At 43.0% G+C, this 25,061-nt stretch overlaps 1 protein-coding gene and 1 pseudogene across 2 annotated transcripts in view; one reads left to right on the forward strand and one right to left on the reverse strand.

Annotated features, from left to right (window-relative positions):
* Positions 1-768: 768 nt before the first annotated feature.
* Positions 769-25,061, forward strand: part of Ca13 (carbonic anhydrase 13) — a 45,794-nt gene continuing 21,501 nt past the window's right edge. The window contains exons 1-6 of one of the 2 annotated variants that reach the window (XM_004656913.2): positions 769-845; positions 6,287-6,484; positions 12,451-12,569; positions 19,355-19,450; positions 21,638-21,700; positions 22,310-22,465. In XM_004656913.2, coding sequence (XP_004656970.1) covers positions 809-845; positions 6,287-6,484; positions 12,451-12,569; positions 19,355-19,450; positions 21,638-21,700; positions 22,310-22,465 — 669 coding nt within the window. In that variant the 5' untranslated portion in view covers positions 769-808. The remainder of the gene's footprint in view (positions 846-6,286; positions 6,485-12,450; positions 12,570-19,354; positions 19,451-21,637; positions 21,701-22,309; positions 22,466-25,061) is intronic. The other variant, XM_045143766.1, reaches the window with a different exon arrangement.
* On the reverse strand, positions 5,809-6,159 carry LOC105943920 (annotated as a pseudogene).

The following is a 25,061-nucleotide window of genomic DNA, read 5'->3' on the forward strand; positions in this document are numbered from 1 at the left end:
AATCAACCACCTGTTTTTATGGCAAGCTGCTGTCTATTAAGAAGCGTTCGATTTTAGCATGTCCATAAGTAACAGCTTGAATTGACCACAGCTCAAACCCTCAGGCAATTATAAAAGTAATTATAATCCTGGCATCCTGGCGGGTCACGGTGTTAATTCTCATTGCTTTGCATTGGGAACTCAGAAACCACTGCATCAGGACAGTAAATACAGAGGACTGTACAGCTAGTTTTACCAGGGACAGAAAGCATCTAGGAGGAGGCCTGAAAGTCTTCCTTCTTGCATCGTGAGAAGGGTGGCGTCACCAAGTAGGTTTGGGTTTCCTGCCTGCAGCCCCAAGCAGAGAGGGTGCTGGAGTGGGCAGAGGTGATTCACAGCAATGAGCAGTGGTGCAGGCAGGGGGTGGGAAGAGACGTTTATTAACTAGTAGGTGTCACTTTAAGTGGTCGTTATCACCATTCTCCGTTTTGTTTTCTATGGGTCTGTCCTCGCCTCTGCCTCCTCCATCAGGGACCTCTGCACACCCCCCAAGTCTCCCCAGGTCCCCACCTCCAGCCAGCAGCTCCTGCCTGGGTGACTCATTTCAAGCCTCCCCAGGGCGACGACTTGCCCGAAGGCAGGATAGAAAGCCCCTCTGGAATCCCTTGGAGGCGGGCCTGGGTCCCCCCCCCTCCCCGGGCGCCCCCTGGCGACGGAGGCCGGCGGCGGTTCGGCACTGGGGCTCCACCCTCCTCCGGGCTCGGGGCGCCGCGCGCCGGTGCGCTGCCCGCCACACAGTCAGTCTGCGGCCGCCCGCCCGGCGAGGACCATGGCCAGGCTGAGCTGGGGGTACGCGGAGCACAACGGTGAGCGGCCGGCCGCGGGCTCCGCGCCTCGCCCGGGAAGGGGAGCCTGGCGCTGGGTCCCGCGGGGCCGGGGCGGGCGCGCGGGCGAGGGGTGGGGTGGGGTGGGGGGCGGACTTCTCACCTTCCCTTGAAAGTTCCAGAAATGCGAGCCAGCCCCTTCCCTTGGCAGCCAGAAGCCTGGAGGTCAGAAGTCAGGTGACAGCTCAGCCCCAGGGCGCTTTTCATCCCTCCAAGGAGGAGCAAGTCACCGGACGTCTCCCAGACTTAGGACTTCTTGGTAACTTGCATACTGACACTGAAGATTAAGTTGGCTTCTTGGCAACCAAATACTGGAAATTTCTTCATGGCTGTAATTACAAAGTTACTCGTATTCCCGTAGCAATTGGCATGCAGTTCACTGCCGCTACTTTTCTACTCAGGCTCCAAGAACTTTCCAGAAATGAACTTAGGGTTTGAGCTTTTTTCTCCACCCCTCTCTTCCTTCCCCTTCCACACTCATCCTTGCAGACTGAAGATTAGCAAAGGATTATAGAAATTACAATTCGGTGTTGAAATGGATTTGTTGATAGTAGTGACAGTAAAATATGTGCTTTCCTTCATATCGTAAATTATCAGAAATAAAGTAGTGGTTTGTGTACTAATCGAACTGATTGCTTCAAATAGTATTCTCAGTAATCATGGAGTGTCACCAAGAAAACACTGATAGGTGCCTGGCAAGGTGGCGGCTGTAAATAATAGTATCAAAGCTTCAATTAACATGCACAGTATTGATAGTTTTTACAAAGTTCCTACGAAGTTTACGTTCCCACAGTAACTGAAAACTAACCCTTCTTTTCTTCCTTCCACGCTCGCTCCTTTTCTCCCCGTTACACCTCCTATCTCCCTTCCTCCCCCTCCCCGTCTCTCTCCTCCTTCGCCTTTTCTTCTTTGTTTTGAGACAGTCTCACTCTATACTCCAGGCTGGCTTGGAGCTCAGGGTATGCTCCTGCATTAACTTCCTGAATGTTAGAAAAGTGTCATTTATTTTTATAAGTATTTTATTTGAGAGCAGGGAGTGGGTTTGGAGAATAGGCACATCAGGGTTTCCTGCCTCTGCAAGTGAATTCGACACATGCATCACTTTGTGCATCTGGTTTTGCATGGGTACTGGGGAATCAAACCTGGGATGTCAGGCTTTACAAATAAATGCCTTCAGCCACTTTAACCCCTGAACAATCTCTCCAGCCTGAAAGTGTCATTTCTAATAGCAGCTTGCTTGGTATTTTTATTTTTATTTTTATTTTCAGGTGTGTGTGTGTGTGTGTGTGTGTGTGTGTGTGTACATTGGGTATGGGCAAGCCAGGTCTTTTTCTACTGCAAATGTATGCTCACCTGGCTTGATATGGGTGGTTGATAAATTGAGCTTGGGCTGGCAGCTTTGCAAGGAAGAATGTTTTACCACTGGGCCATCTCTCTAGTTCCTGTTAATATGATTTAAAAAAAAAATTTATTAGCACTTTCCATGATTATAAAAAACATCCCATGGTAATCCCCTTCCTTCCCGCCCACACTTTGCCCTTTGAGATTTTTTTTAATTTTAATTTAATTTTATTTTTTATTTGAGAGCGACAGACACAGAGAGAAAGACAGACAGAGGGAGAGAGAGAGAATGGGCGCGCCAGGGCTTCCAGCCTCTGCAAAGGAACTCCAGACGCGTGCGCCCCCTTGTGCATCTGGCTAACGTGGGACCTGGGGAATCGAGCCTGGAACCAGGGTCCTTAGGCTTCACAGGCAAGCGCTTAACAGCTAAGCCATCTCTCCAGCCCCCCTTTGAGATTTTTAACATATTACTTTAAACATGGCAGTAGATGAACTTTAGATTATCTTTCAAATTATTTATTTATTTGAAGAAGAGAGATGAGAGATCTGGGCACAACACTGCAAACGAACTCTAAACATGTGTGTCACTTTGTGCATGTGTACTGGGGACTTGAACCCAGGCCAGTAGGCTTTGTAAGCAAGTGCCTTTAGCCACCAGGCCATCTACCTAGCCCAAAATTCAGTATTTTAATAGTAAAAGGTATTATTTAGGTGAATTTTTTTCAAGGAAGGTTCTCACTCTAGACCAGGCTGACCTTGGAATTCACTATGTAGTTTCAGTATGGCCTTGAATTCACGGTGACCTCCTACCTCTGCCTCCCAACTGCTGGGATTAAAGGTGTGAGCCACCACACCTGGCTTAGGTGATTTATTTATTTATTTAATTTTATTAGATATGGACTTTTTTTTTGGCTTTTCAAAGTAGGGTCTCACTCTGGTCCAGGCTGACCTGGAATTAACTATGTAGTCTCAGGGTGGCCTCGAACTCAGGGCTATCCTCCTACCTCTACCTCCTGAGTGCTGGGATTAAAGGTGTGTACTGCCACGCCCAGCTTTAGATATGGACATATTTTGTATGTAAACATCATGTTATATGATTTAGTGCTTTGCTAGTTTCCAATTTATATTTTTGTAAAATAAACTTCACAAAACCTACTCTGTTCAGATGCTGATGGAGATATTCTTATTGTTGTTTAAAAGTATTAGGTACAGGAGTTCTCTTACTGTGGCTAGGAAGGAGTGTATGTCAATCAATAGGTACTGATTATTCGCTCCAGTAGAGCTCTTCAGAAGTTTTAAAAAATGAAGGAAAGGCATTAACAAGGATTCATTTTGCATTTTAACTAGAGGTTGTAGAGACATTCCATTCTTTTAGACGCAATAGTTTTCTGAGGACCACACCTTGAAGTAGATTCATGTTGGCAAAATTCTGTTGGGAATGTGCTGTATCCTGACTAGGCAAGTTTTGTTGTGTTTTCTTGTTAAGTCACTGGCAAAACCAGTGAGTGAGCTGATTAAGGGGAACTTTCTGGCAACAGCAGTGACGGAATGAAACAGGAGGACAAGAAGGTGGGAAGGAGTAGCACTCTCACAAGCAGTTTGCACCTTCTTCCACTAACCTTTGGTCACTTGTGGGGGGTTGCTTTAGGCAATATGATATTACTAGAAATTGTATATTACTATGGCTGCTCAAAAGATCCCAAAACCAGTGAGGAACAATCATGTTTAAGTGTGTGAGTGTTCTGGAAAATTTACAAAAATGAATCTTGAAGAGGCAGGGTTGCCTCCAAAAAAGAGTTCATCAACATTTCCACGTGGATGATGGAAGAGGGTGAAAAAAAGTCATCAGAGAGACCAGGGTCTTGTTGGAGGGAAGGGATGGGTGAGGTGGGGGGCAAAAGAAGGTATTGGAAGAAAATTATGATAAACTCTCATTTCTTCAAACGTGAAAACTGTCAATAATGGGCTGAAGTCATGGCTTAGCTGTTAAGGCACTTGCCTGCAAAGCCAAAGGACCCAGGTTTGATTCCTCAGGACCCACGTAAGCCAGATGCATAAGGTGGTGCATGCATCTAGAGTTCTTTGTAGGGGTTGGAGGACTTGGCACACCCATTCTCCCCCCCCCTCAAATAAATAAATAAAATTAGAAAAAAGAAAATCATCAGTAAAAAAGAAGAAAGAGGCAAGATGGTGATAGTTTATAGATAATACCATTTGATCCAAGCAGCTTTATTTTATTTTACTGTGGCTTGATTCTGCTAAAGACGTTTTAATTATAAAGAGCTGGGAATAAGAGAGGTGAGGAATTTGGAAGAGAAAACAGCGCTTGGTTGATTGTACAAAAGTCAGCAGCGTGTTGTGACACATGCACTGCATATCTGAAATCTGATTCTCAGCTTAGGTGAACATGGTGGCAGTGCAATAAAGATTAAGCTCATTAAACAAGACAAGACTGTGTATGGAAGGACTAGTCAGAAAGGCAAATAAAAGTACGAAGAATATGTATTGCCTTTTCTGTAATATTTCCTAAGGACTTTTTTGTTTTGTTTTTGTTTTGTTTTTTCGAGGTAAGGTTTCACTCTAGCCCAGGCTGACCTGGAATTCACTATGTGGTCTCAGGGTGGCCTCGAACTCACAGCGATCCTCCTACCTCTGCCTCCCAAGTGCTGGGATTAAAGGTGTGCGCCACCACGCCAGGCTTCCTAAGGACTTTTAATGATACATTGCTTTGAAGTCTTAAGTATCTGATTCACAAAAGGACTCCTTTTAAGTTGAGGGTGGTGTTCCGTACTCCTGGTATGACATTTTGCACAGAAAGTGTATGTGATACACAGTATTATATTTCCTGATGTGGTACAGCCACTTTATCAGGATTATTCTCTGAATGATTTGTGTGCGTCCAGTCGCATCTTGCAGATGACTGAGCTGAGGCACGAATGACACCAGAGGTCACCAGTAAGTGGAATGGAACAGAAGGAACTCGCAGGCAGTGTCTTGGGAGTATGTTGCTTAGGGCCTCTTGGCTCCCCACTCTGTAGCCGCGCTGACCACTGGGAACATTCTTGGATCTGAGAAGGAATCTCTTTGTTTTCTACCATGAATTGTGCTGTTGTTTTAACTCGGTATATGAATACCTTTGAGAAGTACTTTTATCTACAAGAAGTAGTTTAATTCTGAACATGACTGAGGGGGTGAGTATGGCTTTCTATGCCATTAAAAAAACATAATTAGACTCACTAAAAATAGATGCTGGGATCCTGGGAATGAGGATGCTATTTTTTATTTATTTATTTTTTTTACAAAATAAAAAAGGAAACCAAGTTTAATTTTAAAGAAAAAACAATCAGAAGCTACCTGCAAGAACAATAGCGCAAATCAACTCCTGAAAAAGAGCACCTTGGTGACAACATTTATTGGAAGATTGAAGAAAAACAAAAATGCCATTTAGCTCAAGAAGTTGTAAGCTGCCATGAACTAATTTCCGGTGGGGGAGCCCTCCGGTCTTTGCTTAAGATCAACTTGTTCGCAGGCTTCTCTCTCTGAATGTCTTGTCCATGTGATGGGGCAATTGTAGCCTACTCTCTACACAGGATAGATCTTTGTTTCAGCCGCCTCCCAAGGGAGGCGCAACTAGTATGACCCCGTCTCCCCGGACAAAGAGCATAGGAATATTCCATTTTGTTGATTTATATATCTCTTCCTATGTCTCTTCATCAATTTCTATAGTAGTCACAGTTTCTTCTACATCTCCCAGTATCATATTCAAGTGTTGGTCATAAGCATGTAATCTACCTCAAAGCTCTCGGTCGTTTCTCATCTTTACATAAATTCGTTCATCCAGGCTGAGCCTGATGAGATCCGGGGGCTCTTCTGCGGTATTATTGGTGGTCTGTTGCTGATTGATGTCGTCCGCCGTGTTCCCAGCCCTGCGGCCCTTTCTGGCGGCTTGCGAGAATGCAAGAAAGGATGCTATTTTATTAATCTTTATTTTCTTCTTCAGTCTCAGACAGGTGATTGCACTTAAATATTTGGTGAGTAAAAGAATTTACTTAATGCTTTTTCTTTTGGCCTGTTTATCTCAGGTCCTGTACACTGGAATGAATTGTTTCCCATTGCTGATGGGGACCAACAGTCTCCAATTGAGATCAGAACCAAAGAAGTCAAGTATGACTCTTCACTCCGACCTCTGAGTATCAAATATGACCCTACCTCAGCAAAAATCATCAGCAACAGTGGCCATTCCTTCAACGTGGACTTCGATGACACAGACGACAAATCAGGTTGGCTCTGATCTTTTTGGTTGGCATACAGATTTGGTTGGTTGGATTTATTCTTCTACCTTTCTTCCTGGAATTTGCCATATTGAAGTATACTTTTTGTCTTCATGTGAATTGAGATGTCCTATTAATATTGGGAGTTTGAGATTATGTTACCTTAAAATGAGAAAAAAATATTTAGAAAAAGGTGTGATAAATGACATTTTAAAGTTGACCATAGCTTATAATTACTTCGCTGTGACATTATCAAAGTTTAGTATAATTTCACAAATTATTTTAAGCTGTTTCTGGAAAAATTTCAATTATAGTTATTGTACTATTCATTTGTTAGCCTATAATGCTATTTGTTACACATTTTCAAAAACAGTTGGTTTGTTTTCTAAATACCATAAATTCTTATCTTATTTGTGAAATTGGTATGTTTTGTAATAAAGTAAGCATACAAAAATGTATGATAAAAATTAAGTCTCTGGGTCTAGGAGATAGCTCAGTTGGTAATGTGCTTGCCTTGCAAGTATGAGGACCTGAGTTTAATACCCTGATACTACATAGAAAAGCCAGGCATGATGGTGCATACTTCTAATCCCAGCACTGGGGAGGCTGAGACAAGTGGGTTCGAGCCTAGCCAGTCTAGACTACTTGGTGATTTTCAGGCCAGTGAGAGACTTTGCTTCAAAAAAGGTGGATGATTTCCTGAGGATCGTCACTTGCAATTGTTCTCTGACCTTATCTCTATCTCTCTCTATCTCTCTCTCTCTCTTTCTCTGCCTCACACACACACATACATATACACATTTTCTCCCCACAGTCTTTTTCCATGTAACCAGTGTCACTAATCAGTGCTATATTTTACTTAATATTTAAGTTTGTAGGTATGCATATACACATTTGCATCACATGGTTAAATATTTTCTTTTGCAAAATATATTTGGGAGGGCTGGGAAGTTAAAGATACTTGTTTGCAAAGCCTGCTGGCCTGAGTTGGATTCCCCAGTGCCTACAAAAAGCCATGTGCACAAAGTGGCACATCTGTCTAGAGTTTGTTTGCAGTGGTACAAGGCCACGGTGTGTGTGTGTGTGTGTGTGTGTGTGTGTGTGTGTATTACTGGCAGTTAAAGGTGTTTGCATGGGTTCAATTCCCCTACACTCACGTAAAGCCAGACACAAAAAGTGGAACAAGCATCTTGTGTGTGTTTGTAGTGACAGTAAGTGACCCTTATGCTCCCATACATGTGTACTCACACAGTTAATAAATAAAAAAGTAAATAATGAAAATATATTTGGACTAATGTATTAGTCTGAAAATTTTCCCTATTTGGAAATATTTCATGACCATCTTTCCCATTTGAAATGTGTTAATGACCTTTGTTCAAACAAGTGTGCTGCGCCAGCTCTTCTTATTTCATAGCGTATGCACTACTCGGAACAACAGACATTTAAGAAGGAAGAGAAGTAGATGTTTCTTTTTTTTTTTAAAGAAATATTTGAAACACTTATCCTACTTGTACTTTTCTGGAAATTTTAGTAAAAGCTTAGGGGCTGGAGAGCTGGCTTGACAGGTAAGGTACTTGCCTGCAAAGCCAAAGGACCCAGATTCAGTTCCCCAGGTCCCATCTAAGCCAGATGCGCATGGTGACACATATACTGGGGTTTCTGTGCAGCAGTCAGAAGTCCTGGTGTGCCTATTCTCTCTCTCTCTCTCTGTCTCTTTCTCTCTCAAATAAATAAAAAAGTAATAATAAAAGCTTGGTTTGTTCATGAGGTCATGCTTTTCACAAAGTGAGTAAATAATGAATCTTTCACATAAAACTTTAGCTCACTTGTTAGGTTATTAACTAAATGGAGGAGAAAAGAACATTTCCTTAAGATGAATATTTAGTACATCTTATGTACCTACTACCAAACACTGATGATAATCTGTTCAAGAAATATATAGTTAAACTCAAATATGTGAAAACTTTTTTCTCATAAAGGATTTATAAAACTTTTCCATTTCATGTATGAGTTTATTATGGAGATCATAATAACCTATATTTGTTAGTAAAAATTGTTAGTCTAGATATATTTATTCCTCATTTGTCCAATTCATCAGAACAATATATTTCTTTAGAGAATTATAAAAATTCATGCATAAAAATTAGCACATGATATTTCTGACTTTTTAAATAGTGGGATAGGAGAAACTGTATTTTTTATATGTTTTCAACTATATTTCCCTTAGCCCTAAGGTTTGTGAATCTCTTGATAGATGTAGTTGATGCACTGGGTACTCTGAAATAGTTCAGCCTTTCTAAATACCAACTTGACACTGCCTACGCTTGTAGTTTGATACTTTAAAAATATAATTAATTTTTTTGCCTGTATATGTGTGTGTGTGTGTGTGTGTGTGTGTGTGTGTGCGCGCACACCTGTATGGGTATGCATATACACATGTATGGGTATGCATGTATGGGTCTTTTGCCATGTGTACAAACTGCAGATGCATGTGCCTCAGCCACTGCAATCAAACTCCACATGTTTGTGCTGCCTTGTGCACATGTTTCATGATGCTTTAGTATATTAAGTTAATTAAAAAATTAAAAACCACCATAGTTAAAATAAGTTACCGATTTTTCTACTTTCATAAAGACTCTTATGGTAGCAACCCACTTCAATTTGCATAGAGTAGTTCCTAATTTGTAAAGAAGCTGTTACTGGCCTACATTAACTGTGAACCCCGCCAGTCAAAGTTCTACAGGCACAAAATCATCCTCATAGGACTTGAAGGGTTGCTTGGCTCAGCACATGTACACTCACACCTTGGCTCACCTACAGGTATCCACCCTTTAGAAATTGCACGGCCCTTTAGAAGGTAGGCAAGAAATTCTGGAGGAAGAATACTGACGGGCGTAGGAGAGCGCGATGAGGAAAGAGTAATCTGGGTAGCACTGAGGATGGCCAGGCTGCTCTTGCCTCAGGCTCTTGTCTTTCTGCACTCCAGTCTCACCTCACTGAGAGTCTCATCTGACTGGCCCTGCCACCCCTGCAGGGACTCCTCCAGCGCTGCGCTCTGGGGTTGTCTTACTCAGAACTCTCCACACTGCCTTGTAAATTCCAGGTGGGTTTTTCTAGATCTCTTATATGAGTCTATGATTTGGAAGTGATTAATTTTTAAAATTCTATTATTTGACTTTATTTATTTATTTTTTTCAAGGTAGGGTCTCACTCTAGCCCAAGCCGACCTGTAATTCACTGTGTAGTCTCAGGTGGCCTCGAACTCATGATGATACTCCCACCTCTGCCTTCCAAGTGCTGGGATTAAAGGCACGCGCCACCACGCCCAGCTTGTTTTTCAAATTCTAAATGAAAAACACTATATATGAAAGAAATCATCACTTGTTTTGAAGCATAAAATGGAGGTGATAGTTTATTATGTACTTACTTATCTAAGATGAAAAGTGAAACAAGTAATTTGACATATGAAAACACAAAATCATTCTTAAAAGCAATTATTATTGTCCAGTGTAATGAGGCATATGTGTAATTCTTGCCCATGGGAGGCTGACACAGGAAAGATCATGAGCCAGGCTGGCCAATGTGCCAACACTCCATCTCAAAAGGTGAAAAGAGGACTGGAAGTATGGTTTATCAGTTCAGGTGCTTGCCTGGGAAGCCTTAGGTACCAGGTTCTATTCTCCAGAACCCACATAAACCATATGCACATATTGACAAATATGTCTGGAGTTCATTTGCAGTGACTAGAGGCCCTGGCATGCTCATTTTCTTTCTCTCTCATAAGTAAATAAAAAGATATTTTGAAAAGATGAAAGGAAAATAAAAATAATTATATATACCTATATATACAAAATACATGCATAAGTTGTTGCCATTTTAATTTTGCATGATAGTTTAGTTATTTATATTATAGATCTTCTCAAAATCAGGGTTAAATAAACCTGTCTGTATTGGACTTTCTTTTCCTGACCACTTTCTTTGGTGGGCACTGCTTCAGAGAATGGTCTTCTCTACAGTTAGGCATTTACTTACCATAATCTCCGTTGGAAATTTCACTTGAAATGCTTGCGGGCAGGCTGAGGATACCACCTTTAAGATGATTTGTTACCTAAACAGGTAGAGCTGTGCTGATCTGGCTAACTGTGGACAGGAGCAGGCTTTCCAGACAAACCACTATTCTTGGATGTCTACCTCAAAACATTTGTTTTTTGTATCTCTTTCTTTCTTCAGTCAGCTTGCTTGCATCTTCTCCCAGAATCAATTCCACATTGATTACTTAAGCTCTCTAATCTCCTTTTATCTGCTAAGGAATGACTTATTTGGCTCAGATTTTATTATGCAATGGGAAGAAAGGAAAGCACAAAAGAGCCCTTGACTTCTTTTCCTTCAGATGCCATTCCATACAGACAGGGGAATGAATACAGACTACTCTCCTCAGGGAGGGAAATGTACTTAAATCATAGTGGAACTGCTTAAAGGCAAATCAAATATATTGTCCTTTATTCAACAAATATGTGCAGTTCCTGTGGTACTTACTGTGCTAGGTGATGGGCACAATAGGAACTCACTCTGCTTTCATGAACACTGCCCAATGGGAGAATACATAGTACAATTATTCTACTTTTCCCAGTCAATTGAGAATAAATCTGATCTAAATGGCTCTCTATTCTTTTATATTGTTTATAGTGCTTTGAAAGTAGCCACCCTTGTCTATTGTAAAGTGACCTATATTAAAATACTTCATTTACTTATTTTTGTGTGTGTGTGTGTGTGTGTGTGTGCTTGCAGATGTCATTACATGCATAGGCCAGAGGACAGCCTTAGGGTTCTGGTCTTCACCTTACATCTTGCTTGAGATAGAGGCTCTCTTGCTGTTCACTGCTGCATATGTTTGGCTAGCTGTCCTGTGAGGTTTGAGATTCTGGCTCCACCTCTTATCTTGCCTGCAAGTGCACAGGGATTACAGATGCATGTACTACTGTGTCTGGCTTTTACATAGGTTCGGGGTTCCTAATTTTGGCCATCAGGCTTGTGTAGCAAGTGCTTTCAGCTACTGAGCTATCTCCTCAGCTCCTGCATGTTGAATTAAAAAAATAATATTTTTGCCTTGCATTTTAAAGTTCCCCACAAATATTCAATCTAAGTACAGTAGAGATACCAATCTTTGCATTTCCCTTAGCAATGCCATGGGAGTGATGGCACGTCCACAGTACCAGGTGGTAAGAAGGGCCTCATATTCAAGTTTTCTTCTGTTTTCACCCTGTTACTTTCTCCAGTGTTTAGATGTAGAAGCTGCAGCTTGGAAGCTAGTTTGTTTAAGATCACACACTTAGTAAGAGAGAGGGAAAGCCCTGCTCATCCAGTTGCAGAACTCTGCCTAACCCTATCACTGCTCAGCTCCACCTGCTTACACTGGACCTGTTTGCATTTCTGTTCTTACTCAGAGCTTTTGGCTTGCCCTCACTTAAACCGAGTGCTTCTTGAACTTGAGAATTCTAACCTTTTCTACTTCCTTTAAAAAGAAGTGTGTGTGTGTGTGTGTGTGTGTGTGTGTGTGTGTGTGTGTACATTCCATAACTTCTTGCCACTGCAAGTAATGCTAGATGCCTGTGCCACCTTTTGTGTCTGGTTTAATGTGTGGCAGGCTTGAGAATTGAATCCTGACCATCAGACTTCGCAAGCAAGTACCTTTGACTGCTGAGCCATCCTCCCCTGCTTTTCTACTTTCTGTCAGTTTGCTATGGCTTCCCAGGTGATCCATACAGATCTTCATTGAGGACTCCAATATTTCCAGTGTTTTGTTTTTGGTACTTATAAGGACAGTTATGTCTCTGTCAGCAAACATTAACATGTTTGTAAGCCACTGTGGAGAGTGTGGACATGCAGAGTGATTGTAAGAAGTGTTCTGGGTTATGGTGTGGGGGGCTATAAATGTGACTTTTCTTGCTAACCATTTAAAATTTGTTGGCATTTAGTTCTGCGTGGGGGTCCTCTCACTGGAAGCTACAGGTTACGACAATTTCATCTGCACTGGGGATCAGCTGACGACCACGGCTCCGAGCACATGGTCGATGGGGTGAAGTATGCTGCTGAGGTAAGCCATGCATGCTGCTTAGTGGATAGCTCAAATGACTTCACTACATTCTGAGCCAGTTAGTATGAGAGTTTGTTCCAGGAGCTCTTCATATGTGTTCCTTGAGCATCTTAAACCAGGCCTGAGAGCTTGGGGCCAGCTAGGTGGTGCATGCCTATGACACCTCGTACCTCACTGTGGAGTCTGAGGCAGGAGGATCAGGACTTCTAGGCAAGCAGTCGGATACATGACAAGATTCTATCTCAAATAAAGTGGGGCAGTGCCTGGAGAGATGGCTTAGTAGTTAAGGCACTTACCTGCAAAGCCAGAGGATCCAGGTTCAGTTCCTCTGGATGCCCATAAGCCAAATGCACAAGGTGGCACATGTATCTGGAGTTCTCTTTCTCTCTCTCTCAAGTAAATAAAAATGCAAATAAAAAAAGGTGGTGGGCTTGGGAGTGTAAACTGTAGAGTGGGAGAGGGTGATGGGTTAAACCCCAAGTCTGTGTGATATCAAACTAGAAACATCTGTTGTCTCTGAAAGGCCAATGAGAAGGGAAGCATTTGTGTGAGCTTCAGCCACGTACATATGTGATCCACACACAAATGTATACAAATATGTAAAGCTCACATTCCACAGAGAATGGTAATGGAAAATTTCCACTTAGGAGCAAAATATAAGGCATAAACTTCATATTGCCTGAATGGAATTTCTGCTGTTCAGGATAGTGATAAAATATCACACATAATAAAGTATCCATTGTCTTGTGTTTCTTTGTTATGTTTATATTCATCAGTGATACCCTGCCTTTTTAATCCTCTGGTAGAAGTACAAAGTGTGTCATATCTCATTTCTTTTTTTTAAACTATATTTTATTTATTTATTTATTTGATAGAGAGGAGAGAGAGAGGAGGAGAATGGGCATGCCAGGGCCTCCAGCCACTGCAAACGATCTCCAGAGTCATGTGCCCCCTTGTTCATTTGGCTTATGTGGGTCCTGGAGAATTGAACTGGGATCCTTTTTCTCTGTAGGCAAATGCCTCAGACCTGATAGATATACAGCTTGTTTGTGCTTATGCTTCAGGTGGGGAGGGGTTGAGGGGAGTGCTGGACAGATGTCAGGCTGCCACAAACCTTAAAGCCTAACCCAGACTTGAGGTCAGAGAATCCTTTCCTGTGGAAGAGTCCTTTAAACTGGAAACATAAAGTATATACCAGAGTGGGCCAGCAAAAAGAGAGGGAGCAGTGGTGCTGCATAAGAGGCCTGCATGGGGAGTGGGGCTGTGGGAGTGTGGGAGGGACCACCACACATGTGCGGAGAGCAATGGCCTGTGCAGTTAGAGCATGGAGAGTGAGCGCTCCAGTGACAGAGGCAGGGCTGGAGAGATGGACGAGGCCTGACTTTGACGGGGTCAGGGTGAGGATTGTGAACCTTATTCCAGGTGTGGCAGGAAAAGCAGTCATGCCAGGTTGAAGCAGGAGTGGCCAAGGGAAGCCCTGAAGTGGCTTTGGGGAAATTTGAAGTAACAGTTGGTCCTGTAGGCAGAGGATGATTGGAAGCAGCAGCTCCATTGGGCTTTGTTGGTTGGTTGGGCTTGAAGTGGAGGGAGAGGAGGAGCCATGTTTCCACTTTGAGATGGGAATTGTGGTACAGAAGGAGGTCTGGCGTAGAACCCAGGGTTGGTGTGTGGCAGAGGGTGGGAGACAAACACTCAGACTGGTATGAGGTCATTTCCCAACAGCAATGATCATGTGATCTGAAGAGTGGCTGAGGATTTGGGAAAGGTTTCTTTGAGATGATGTGCTAGGTTGAGACTCAATGACAAGGAGAAAGCATGAGATGATCTTCTGGGAAGTAGCAACAGCAAGGACAAATGATGTGTGGCAGGAACAAGGTTGGCATGTTCAAGAAGAGAAAGGTTATCAGTTTGTAGGATTGGGATTAGTGACTGTGGTGGTTTGAGTCAGGTATCCTCCATTAATTTATGTGTTCTGAATGCTAGGGTCCCCAGCTGGTGGTAGTTTGGGAATTGGAGCCTCCTGGAGGTGATGTATTGTTGGGGGTGGACTTAGGGGTGTTATAGGCAGTTTCCCCTTGCCAGTGTTTGACACACTCTCTGCTGGTCTTGTCCACCTGATATTGTCCAGGAGGTGATGTCCGCCTTCTGCTCATGCCATCATTTTTCCCAGATATCATGCAGTTTCCCCTTGAGTCTGTTAAGCCAAGCTGCTCTTGGTTTGGTGTTTTATGTTAGCAACACAAGCTAACTGCAACAGTGGGTAGATAAAAGGTACAGGTCATGTTCTGAGGGGCAGGCAGAGGCCACATCATATCAGATGGTGTTTGTGTCATGAGAAGTTTGGAGTATAACCTGAAGAAGATGACGGTGGAAGGCCATGCTGTATGTAATGCACACCTGGCTGCCATGTAGAGAAGACGATACTGTAGGGAGACAAATTCGAGTGCTATGGAAGAGTTCAGGTGATTGTAATGGTAATTTGAACTGTGGGATAGTGGAGGTCAAGGCCCGGGGATAGAGCTGTGACATGTTTGGCAGGTGAAGTCAGTGGGGCTTGTCTGAGGTAAGGATGTGGGATCAAGCGGGATGTCTGACATAAATGTGGACTTCAAAGAAGAGACTAGTCAGTGGTTAGAATTACCAGACTTGGAGATGTGTCACTGACTAGAGTTGTTGGACTTGGAGCTACAGAGTTTAATGTTTGCCCTTTTTAAATCTTGTATTGATTGAATATTTCTTTGCTATGCCCAATGTCATCTTTTGTAGTGTGTTTATTTTGTGTCATTATGTTGACCAGGGGGTGATGTTCACCTTCTTCTCATGCCATCATTTCCCCCTCCCATCATGGAGCTTCCCTTCAAGTTTATAAGCCAAAATAAATCCCTTTTCCCACAAGCTGCTATTGGTCAGGTGTTTTCTGCCAGCAATGCAAACCTGACTGCCACAGGAGCTATTCACATTTGGGTGTAAAGTTCAAAAAAATTCCTTTGTGCTCAGCCCTAGAAATGTTGGTAAGCTTTCAATTAGTTTTTGTAGGCACTTTTGCTTAATGTAATGACTATAATCAAGTTGTGTTCCATTATGAAGAAGAAAAAAAATCTATTTAAAATTTTAACACATTTAAAACTTAATGTTGGACCAAATATGATTTGTGGCATTACATAGAAAGAAATTAAAGAAATCTAATCCTGAAAATTTTACCTCGTGACCTATATTTACAGTAAAACTCAGGATAATAGTCTACTTTTAAACTACACTGGCTATAGTTGATCCATAATTACTATACATTGGAACTGAACTGTTCCCCACAGGCTCCCCTTTTAAGGCTTTGTGCCTAGGGTCGAATTATTGGTAGAACCTTTGCGAGGTGTGGCCTTAGGTCCCTGGCAGTGTGCCCTCAACCCTTTGTCTTCCTCTTTTTTATTTTCTTTGCTTCCTGGTGATGAGGCAACCAGTTTTGCCCTGCCAGGCATTCAAGCAATGATGTGCTGCCTTGCTACAGGCCTAAAATATGGGCCAACTAATCATGTGCTGGAACCTTCAAATCTGGGAGCCACATTAAAAATTTCTCTTCCTGAGTTAGTTATCTTAGGTCAAATGGCAAATGAATGCTTTTTTGATATATGATTGTTCAACTTTTGGGTTGCCAGCAGAAAACACCTGACACAAGAGCAGCCTGTGGGAGGAAAGGGTTTATTTTACAGACTCAAAGGGAAGTTCCATGATGGCTAGGGAAAATGATGGCATGAGCAGAGGGTGGACATCACCTCCTGGCCAACATCAGGTAGACAACAGCAGCAGGAGAGTGTGCCAAGTACTGGCAATGGGAAGCTGGCTATAACACCCATTAGCCAGCCTTCAATAATATACTGCCTCCAGGAGGCTCCAATTCCCAACTAGCTGCCAACTGGGGACCTAGCATTCAGAACACATAAATTTATGGGGGACACCTAACTCAAACCACCACAATTGGCATATTAATATGTAGCATATAGTGAAATTTCCATACCCATGGCAGCTTTTAACATAGTATTTGGCAGTATATTTTACATATTACTAATATGAAGTTAAAAGACACTAAACTTGAATCATGTTATTAAGAAATGACTTCCTGGGCTGGAGAGATGGCTTAGCAGTTAAGCGCTTGCCTGTGAAGCCTAAGGACCCTGGTTCGAGGCTCGATTCTCCAGGACCCACGTTAGCCAGATGCACAAGGGGGCGCATGCATCTGGAGCTCGTTTGCAGTGGCTGGAGGCCCTGGCGTGCCCATTCTCTCTCTCTCTCTTCTCTCTGCCTCTTTCTTTCTCTGTCACTCTCAAATAAATAAATAAAAATTAAAAAAAAAAAAAAGAAATGGCTTCCTTATAGGGAAGAATCTTATTTTTTCTTTTGTGGTAGCCTTATCAGCTTGGCTCACTATTTCTATCGTCACCATTAGTAAGGAAGTATGAATTTGCTAAGTCATTTACCTGTTTTTTGTTTTCAAGGTAGGGTCTCGCTGTAGCCCATGCTACATGCTGGCCTTGAATTCACAGTAGTCCTCCTACCTCTGCTTCCCAAATGCTGGGAATAAAGGCATGTGCCAACAGTTGCTGTTTTTGTTTTGTTTTGTTTTGTTTTGTTTTTTTTAGAGAAAGCAAGAGAATCTGTGCACCAGGGCATTAGCCACTGCTATCAAACTCCACCTTGTGTGCCACCTAGTTTGCATGCGTGATCTTGCCCTTGTGTCACCTTTGTGCATCTGGCTTACATGGGATCTGGAGAGACATCAAACATGGGTCCTTAGGATTCACAGGCAAGTGCCTTAACTGCTAGGCCATCTTTGCAGCCCCAGTTGCTGGTGTTTTAAAGGATGGTTCTATATAGGAGCTATTTCTATTTACACACACAAATCAGTTGTGACTGTGACCCTACCCATTTTTTGATGGAATACTTTATTACACACTCAAATCAGTTGTGACTGTGGCCTTGCCCTTTGATAGAATACTTCACTGAGATAGCGATTTATGGAGTTGTTTTAATTGGCCTGGAGCCATCTGATACAACTTCCTTATCAGAACTCCCAGGCAGTGGAGTGTCACAGGAGTCCTTTATGTCCTGTGAACCACGCTAATCTTATTTCATCATCCAGTGTTTTCAGGTTTCTTTCCTCCTCCAGCTGTTGCACACAAACTTGGAACACAGCCCTACAGAATCCACCTTTGTGCGTTCTATCTGGAAATACCACCATCTTCCTTGATTATGTATTTATGGACCATGCACTACTTTATAAAGTTACCTGTGCATGACAATTCTTATCTATCCAGAAATTCCTTCATATCAGTTGTCTGCAATATATGGAGATATATTTGAAGAGGGTATATTTAATGTATTTGAATACACTAAATTTTCCCTGTAGTAGCTCCAATGGTGATTTGAGCACAGAGACTACATAAGTGCTCCCTTCCTGATGTGCCAAATGAATTCATTAGGATTCTTATCTGAAGGCGGTCCCTTCTATCAGGTCTTTGATATGTCAGCATGGTCTGGCTTTCAGTGTTTATGACCGGAGCTAAGGTGTGGCATATGCCCTTTGGCTTCTTTCTCAGTTTGTCCTTCTCTTGATCAGGACGAAGGCATCCGTTCCGCTTTACCACTCTGCAGTCTCTCACAGTCGTTTGTGCATTAGAGCTATGGCATTGCTCTCATGGTTGAACGGTTGGGTTTCCTGTGCGTTTTGCAATGGCTACTTGCATGAGTTTTAGGTGTGAAGTAGGCACAGTCTTTGGAGTCTTTTCAGGAGTCTCCTGTCTCTTGAAAGCCCCTCAGACCCCCTCACCCCTGTAGCACTGGCTGCAGCTCATTTCATACTCAAATAGCTCTGGTTCCTTGACTGGAACTTTCTCTTTCCTCACCAGAACTTTCTCTCAGTGAAGAATCTGAAAAAAATATATAAATATATTATAAATAATATAAATAAATAAATAAATAAATATATATATATATTGAGGTAGGGCCTCACTGTATCCCAGACTGACCTGGTAATCACTCTGTAGTCCCAAGCTGGTCTCGAAGTTACAGCAATCCTCCTACCTGTGCTAGGATTAAAGGCTTGAACCACCACACCTGGCTGCAAGTGTTTAAAAAACAAGTGAGATGATACCTGTATCAGCCAGCTAAATATCATCGTTCCACATGGTACCTGTACAGCAGAACACTGTACAGTGCCCACAAATGTATACATTGCTATCATTTGTCCATTAAAATGATTTAATAATAAAAATGCACAAACAGTTCTAAAAGAGTTTCTCAGAAGGAGAATTTGCATTTGAGGCCACTAAAAGTGTGAAGTGGTAGTGAATGACATCGAGCTGGACAGGCTTGGGAGCAAACCCATTTCCTACAGTTGCCGTGGGTACCAAGCTGACTTCCTCACCCACCTGCGAGGCCTAGGCACCCTCAGTGGACTTGTGGGCCACTGGCATATGATACATAATTGCTCCATTGCTGTCCCTTTTTGGAAGGCACACAGGCCCCAGGTTATTTGGCAGCAGTGTGAGAGTGTGGTATGGCTGGAGACGCTGGCCAGAATGCTCAAGGCTTTGCAAGTGGCTATGAGATGCCAATTCTTCAGCATTGCATTTGCATTAAAGCAAATAGGATTATTTTGTGTAGGTTCTTATGAAGAATACATTATGTTAAATAGTGTCTAACCCTAGAAGGTCTATATCCATTTTTCTTCTGCATGTATGTTTTCCAAGGTGTTCATACAGTTATCTGAATTATGCTGTGCACTTTCCTTTCAGCTCCATGTTGTTCACTGGAATTCAGACAAATATCCCAGCTTTGTAGAGGCTGCTCATGAGCCAGATGGACTGGCTGTCCTTGGAGTGTTTTTACAGGTGAGACTTCACTCCAGTAGCCATTTAGCCAGTTTTTGAAAATATTATTTATTAATTTGAGAGAAAGTTGGGGGGAGAGAGAGAGAATGGGTACACCAGGGCTTCTAGCCACTACAAACTTTGTGCATCTGGCTTATGTAGGTACTGGGGAATAGAACCTGGGTCCTTAGGCATCACAAAAAAGTGCTTTAACCACTAAGCTACCTCTCCAGTCCCAACTTAGTCAGTTTTTAGTAGTAAACTGGCCCTAGGTTTAGCATTTTCTGTTTTTGGATGTGAATATTTAAAATGTTACATATTAATTGAGAGCATGTCCTAGATTCTTCTAATTACCAGCTGAGAAGGTGTAAGTAAGCAGCAGTGATGGTCAGAATGGCAGCAGAAATAACTGAGGCCCTGAGAGTAAACATGGACTGTAGGCTTTTCTGACTCCTAGCTTAATTTAGAGATGAACAGAGAAACACCCAAGCTCATGGTTCTCACTCTTTTTCTTTGTTTTAAAGATTATTGACTTATTTATTTGCGAGCAGAGAAAGAGACAGAAACAGAGAGAGAGAGAGAGAGACAGAGACAGAGAGACAGAGAAAATAGATGTTCCAGGACTCCCTGCCACTGCAAACAAAATCCAGATGCATGCTCCACTTTGTGCATCTGCCTTTACTTGAGTACTGTGTAATTGAACCCTGGGCCATTAAGCTTTGCAAGTCAGTGCCTAAGCCATCTCTCCAGTCCCAGGATCATGGTTCTTTACGTACTTGTTTGCCTACCATAATAAGTCATCTTAAACATATGGACCAGGGATAAGGAGGTTTCTCAGTGGGTAGTGCTTGCCTTATAAATGGGAGTACCTGAGTTTAGATTCCCAGAAGCCATGTAAAGCTGGAGACTGGAGCAGGCATCTGTAATCCCAGCATACCTGTGGCGAGATAGAAGACAGAGATGGGCGAATCTCCCAGAGGGTCATGCACCAGCTAGCCCAGCAAACACAGTGGTGAAGGAGAGATCCTCCCTCAACACACTGCTCAAACATGACCTCCACAAGTGCTGTGTGGCATAAGTGTGTCTACACTCATACACAAAAACACATACACACTTAGGTACATCCACACCGAAAAGAGACATAAGGAACTAGTTTTCTTAAAAGAAATTTGTCAACGGCACCACGTTAGCCTTTGCTTTTCCATTCTGTCACCTGCTGTACAGCCATGGCTAAACTGTCTTGCTGCCTAGGTCCTCAGTTCTCATCCATTTTGACACATTTCTGTTCTGAGGTTGTCTTGAGCAGTACCGCCTCAGTCCTCCCCAACACTCCCAGAGCAGAGGCAAGTCCAGAAGGGAGGATCTTTGTGTGCGTGTGTTTGTGTGTGTATGAGAGAGAGACAAAAGTACTATTTCCCTTTTTCAAATATCCACATGTGCATAGCCACATATTGTCATCACACTTGGAGACAGCGTGGGCTTCTCACCTCCACAGTCACCACATTCTTATAGGGCGTGCACTTTTTCCGTGCAGCATTCTCTGTGTGTGATGTTGTAACTCTTGGAACTGGTAGGGACTGGGCATGCAGGGGCAGGGAGTGCCAATGAAAGCAATTTATCTTTTGGCCACCAAGTCTGGGTGATTACAGTAAGAACCAGGTGTGGCACGTGAAGATGAAAATCCCAAGGGACTAAAGCCTTCAGGATCAATCAGAATGCCCCTTTGTATTGCAAAGACATACATCTGTGTGGTTATGATGCATTTGCTCATGAGGGGACAACCCCTGGACTGGAACATCACACGGGAGATAGTTTCATTTAAGGTTTGGTATTAGTCCAGTCACTTTGGATCTAGGGTCTGATTGTCACATCCGGCTTACTAGTCAGACATTTTGATAGAGCAAATTTTCTCTCAAGTTCATCTATATCTTCCACATTCAGAAAACTGAAAATGTGTGAAGTTGTTACTGCTAGTTTTGGAACCAACCTGAAAGAGCAGTCCAGGAGCCCTGTAATATTATCATACTGAGATCCTTCTGGAACTATCAGCCTCTGGGATAAAAAAGAACCTTTGTGCTAGAGCAGGTACTGTAGGCTTTGTGCTGACACTAGCTTTTAGAAGATAATTTTAAAATTGTGGCTGAAATAGGATGGTTCAGACTTGATTTGCTATGATAACTTTTTCTTCTGACATTCCATTCTTTTCAGACTGGGGAACACAATCCCCAACTGCAAAAGATTACTGACATTTTGGATTCCATTAAAGAAAAGGTAAAATGAACTGCTGTTTGCTGATTAACATCTTCCTCCTCTCCAGAATTATTTTTTCTTTTAAAGACTTATTACTTAGGTATAGGATATCCTGTCTGCTTGGAGGCAAGTTTCTTTTGAAATGTATAATCTAGCATTATCGAAAATAATCATTAATCTATTTATGCATAATTAATTTCAAATATTATAGTTTATAGAATAAGCACTAAATTATAACATACTTCTAAGACCACTTATATACAAACAATCATGCAGTTTTTGTTCTTGAGTTGGGAGTCTCCATATATAGCCCAGACTAGTCTGGAACTCCCTATGTAGCCCAGGCTAACCTTGAATTTATGAGCCCTCTGCCAACCCATCCTGACTGCTAGGGTTATAGGTGTGTTCTGCATGCATGGTCCTCTTATGGGTCTTAAATAAGGCCACATAATCAGCTACTTTTCTGATATTTTTGGGTTAAGGTAGATAATTATTTTAAGATATTATAGTAATAAAGAAGGACACTGCATAGTATTTCATTGGATATGTGTGTGTGTGTGTGTGTGTGTGTGTGTGTGTATGTGTAAAGCTATCCCTTCTTAATCTCTGGGAAATCTCTGTTTTTTTCAGGGTAAACAAACTCGATTCACAAATTTTGACCCGTTATCTCTGCTTCCGCCATCATGGGAGTACTGGACATACCCTGGTTCTCTGACAGTTCCACCGCTGCTCGAGAGCGTCACGTGGATTGTTTTGAAGCAGCCTATCAATATCAGCTCTCAGCAGGTATAGCGCTTCTTCCAGGCTGCCTGTGACCTTTCTAGGAGGAAACTTTGAATCGTATTTAAACCTTTCCCTTATTTTTGCATGTTCTGAAGCCTTAGGTTTTCCTTCACTAGATAGAGGGATAGGTGAGATTTGCTTCTCCCTCTTCCCTCCCCTGCCTCGTGTGTCACTCCTTCCATAGACCTCTCTCTGTCACCTGCAGGCCTTGAATTTGGAGTCTTCCTGCTTCAGCCTTCCAAGTTCTGGGATTACAGGCCTCTGTTACCATGCTGGGGACATTGTGTGATTTGGTCTTTTTCTTATTTGATCTTCTATGAGAATGTTTTATTTCCCACTTCTCAGAAATGTAGTAATGTGCATTAAGCCTCCCTTGTCAAGAAAACAACATTTTGCCAGCTTAGTTATTTCCTTTCCTTTTGTTTGAAATATTAAGATGATGAATACAGAGAGGAAAAGATACAGGATGGAGGTGGAGTGGCAGAGGTGCAGGGTGGAGGCGGCGAGGCAGAGGTGCAGGGTGGAGGCGGCGAGGCAGAGGTGCAGGGTGGAGGCGGCGAGGCAGAGGTGCAGGGTGGAGGCCGTGAGGCAGAGGTGCAGGGTGGAGGCTGCGAGGCAGAGGTGCAGGGTGGAGGCTGTGAGGCAGAGGTGCAGGGTGGAGGCGGCGAGGCAGAGGTGCAGGGTGGAGGCGGCGAGGCAGAGGTGCAGGGTGGAGGCGGCGAGGCAGAGGTGCAGGGTGGAGGCGGCGAGGCAGAGGTGCAGGGTGGAGGCCGCGAGGCAGAGGTACAGGGTGGAGGCAGAGAGGGCAGAGAGGAAGTGATGCAGAATGGAGTGGAGTGGAAGAGATACCAGATGCAGGCAGAGTGGCAGAGGTACAGGATGGAGGCATATAGGAAGAGATACAGGATGCAGGCAGAGAGGAAAGCCAGGAGAGAAGCTCCTCCAGAAAGGGGATGCTCTCCTTTGTGTCCTTCGTCCCTGGACTTTTGCTTCCAGAGATGTTTGATGTGGCAGTCAGGTTCACATTGCTGGCAGAAATAACCCAATCAAGAGCAGCTTGTGGGGAAAAGGGGTTTATTTTGGCTTAAAGGCTTGAGGTGAAACTCCACTATGGCAGGCGAAAACAGTGGTATGAGCAGATGGTGGACATCACCCCCGATCAACATAAGGTGGACCATAGCCACAGGGAAGTGTGCCAAACACTAGCAAGGGGAAACTGGCTGTAACACCCATAAGCCCGCCCCCAACAATACACTACCTCCAAGAGGCGTTAATTCCCAAATCTCCATTAGCTGGGAACCTAGCATTCAGAACACCTAGGTTTATGGGGAACATCTGAATCAAACCACCACATTTGAAGAGATCATTGAGATCAGTGCCAGCCCCTGTCCCCTGAGAAATGAGCACACCTGCTAACATTAGAAGAGGGAAGTTTGTGTGGCTCTACCTTCAAGATCACATGACACTTGTCAGGTATTTTTGTTCAGTTTGAAAACAGAAGCAGGGCTGATGGTGTTGTAGTCAGCTCCATGCTAGTAGGATGAACATAAGCCAGACACAGTTTATGGGAGGAAGGGATTTATTTGAAGCGTATGGATCCAGGGGAAGTTCTATAATGGCGAAAGAGGCTGGCCTTCCTTCACAGATCCACGTAGGGAGAGAAAAACCACCACCAGAACCACCAAAAGCAAGCACACTCCAGCAGAGCGAGCCCCAGAGCTCACTTTGCATACTGTAGGCTAGAAATCAGATCTGCCCCCACAGACACCTCCTCCAGCCAGGTGGTGCAAGACAAAGCTTTTTAATAAAAACCCCTGAGTCTGTTGGGGGAACATTCAAACTACCCTCAGATGACTAAGCAGTTAGAGGAACTTGCTTACAAAGTCTGAGCTCTGGCTTAGATTCCCCAGTACCCAGACACACAAAGTGGCATATATTTAGTGGCAGGAGGCTCTGGCCTGCCCACACTCACTCTTTCTGGGTTTGCCTCTCTTTCACAAGTAAATAAATAAAATACTAGTTTAAAAAGTTGACCTGTTTTGGCTTTTGTTGACAAAACTTTTATAGTGTTGCCTGAGGGGCTTTTGATATTGCTAAGAGGCTGTAGCCTCCCATGCCTTTGTTGGAAAGGCATTTGTAGATTTCACATTTGAGCTCCATCTTTACATCTTTGTTTTTCTCTTCCATGATTATTGAGCTGTCAGTGTAGGCCAGGAAATCTTAGGTGCTCAGAACTGCTTAGGGTTTTGAACTGTGCCACTGTGTTCTGGAATGTTGTGCTTCTTAGTGGCTTTTGTTTTTAATTCTGTTGAGCTTCTTAAATTAGCCACTGCAGTCTTAGAAGCAACACAGTCTACTAATTTTTGTACCTTTTAAAGTACTCTTTGCTACTCCAGGCATGCCCACCTGCCTAGCTGCACATTCTCCACCTCACCTCAATTGGTGTGCTCTGAACTTAAAAAAAATAGTTAGTTGAAAGAGAGATAGGTACTAAAGTGACAGAGAAGAGTGCCTATGAATACCTCCTGACACTACAAATGAATTCCAGACACATGCCACTCCATACATATGGTTTTACATGGGTTCTGGGGAATTGAAC

The sequence above is a fragment of the Jaculus jaculus genome, chromosome 2, assembly GCF_020740685.1.
Source record: "Jaculus jaculus isolate mJacJac1 chromosome 2, mJacJac1.mat.Y.cur, whole genome shotgun sequence".
NCBI lineage: Eukaryota > Metazoa > Chordata > Mammalia > Rodentia > Dipodidae > Jaculus > Jaculus jaculus.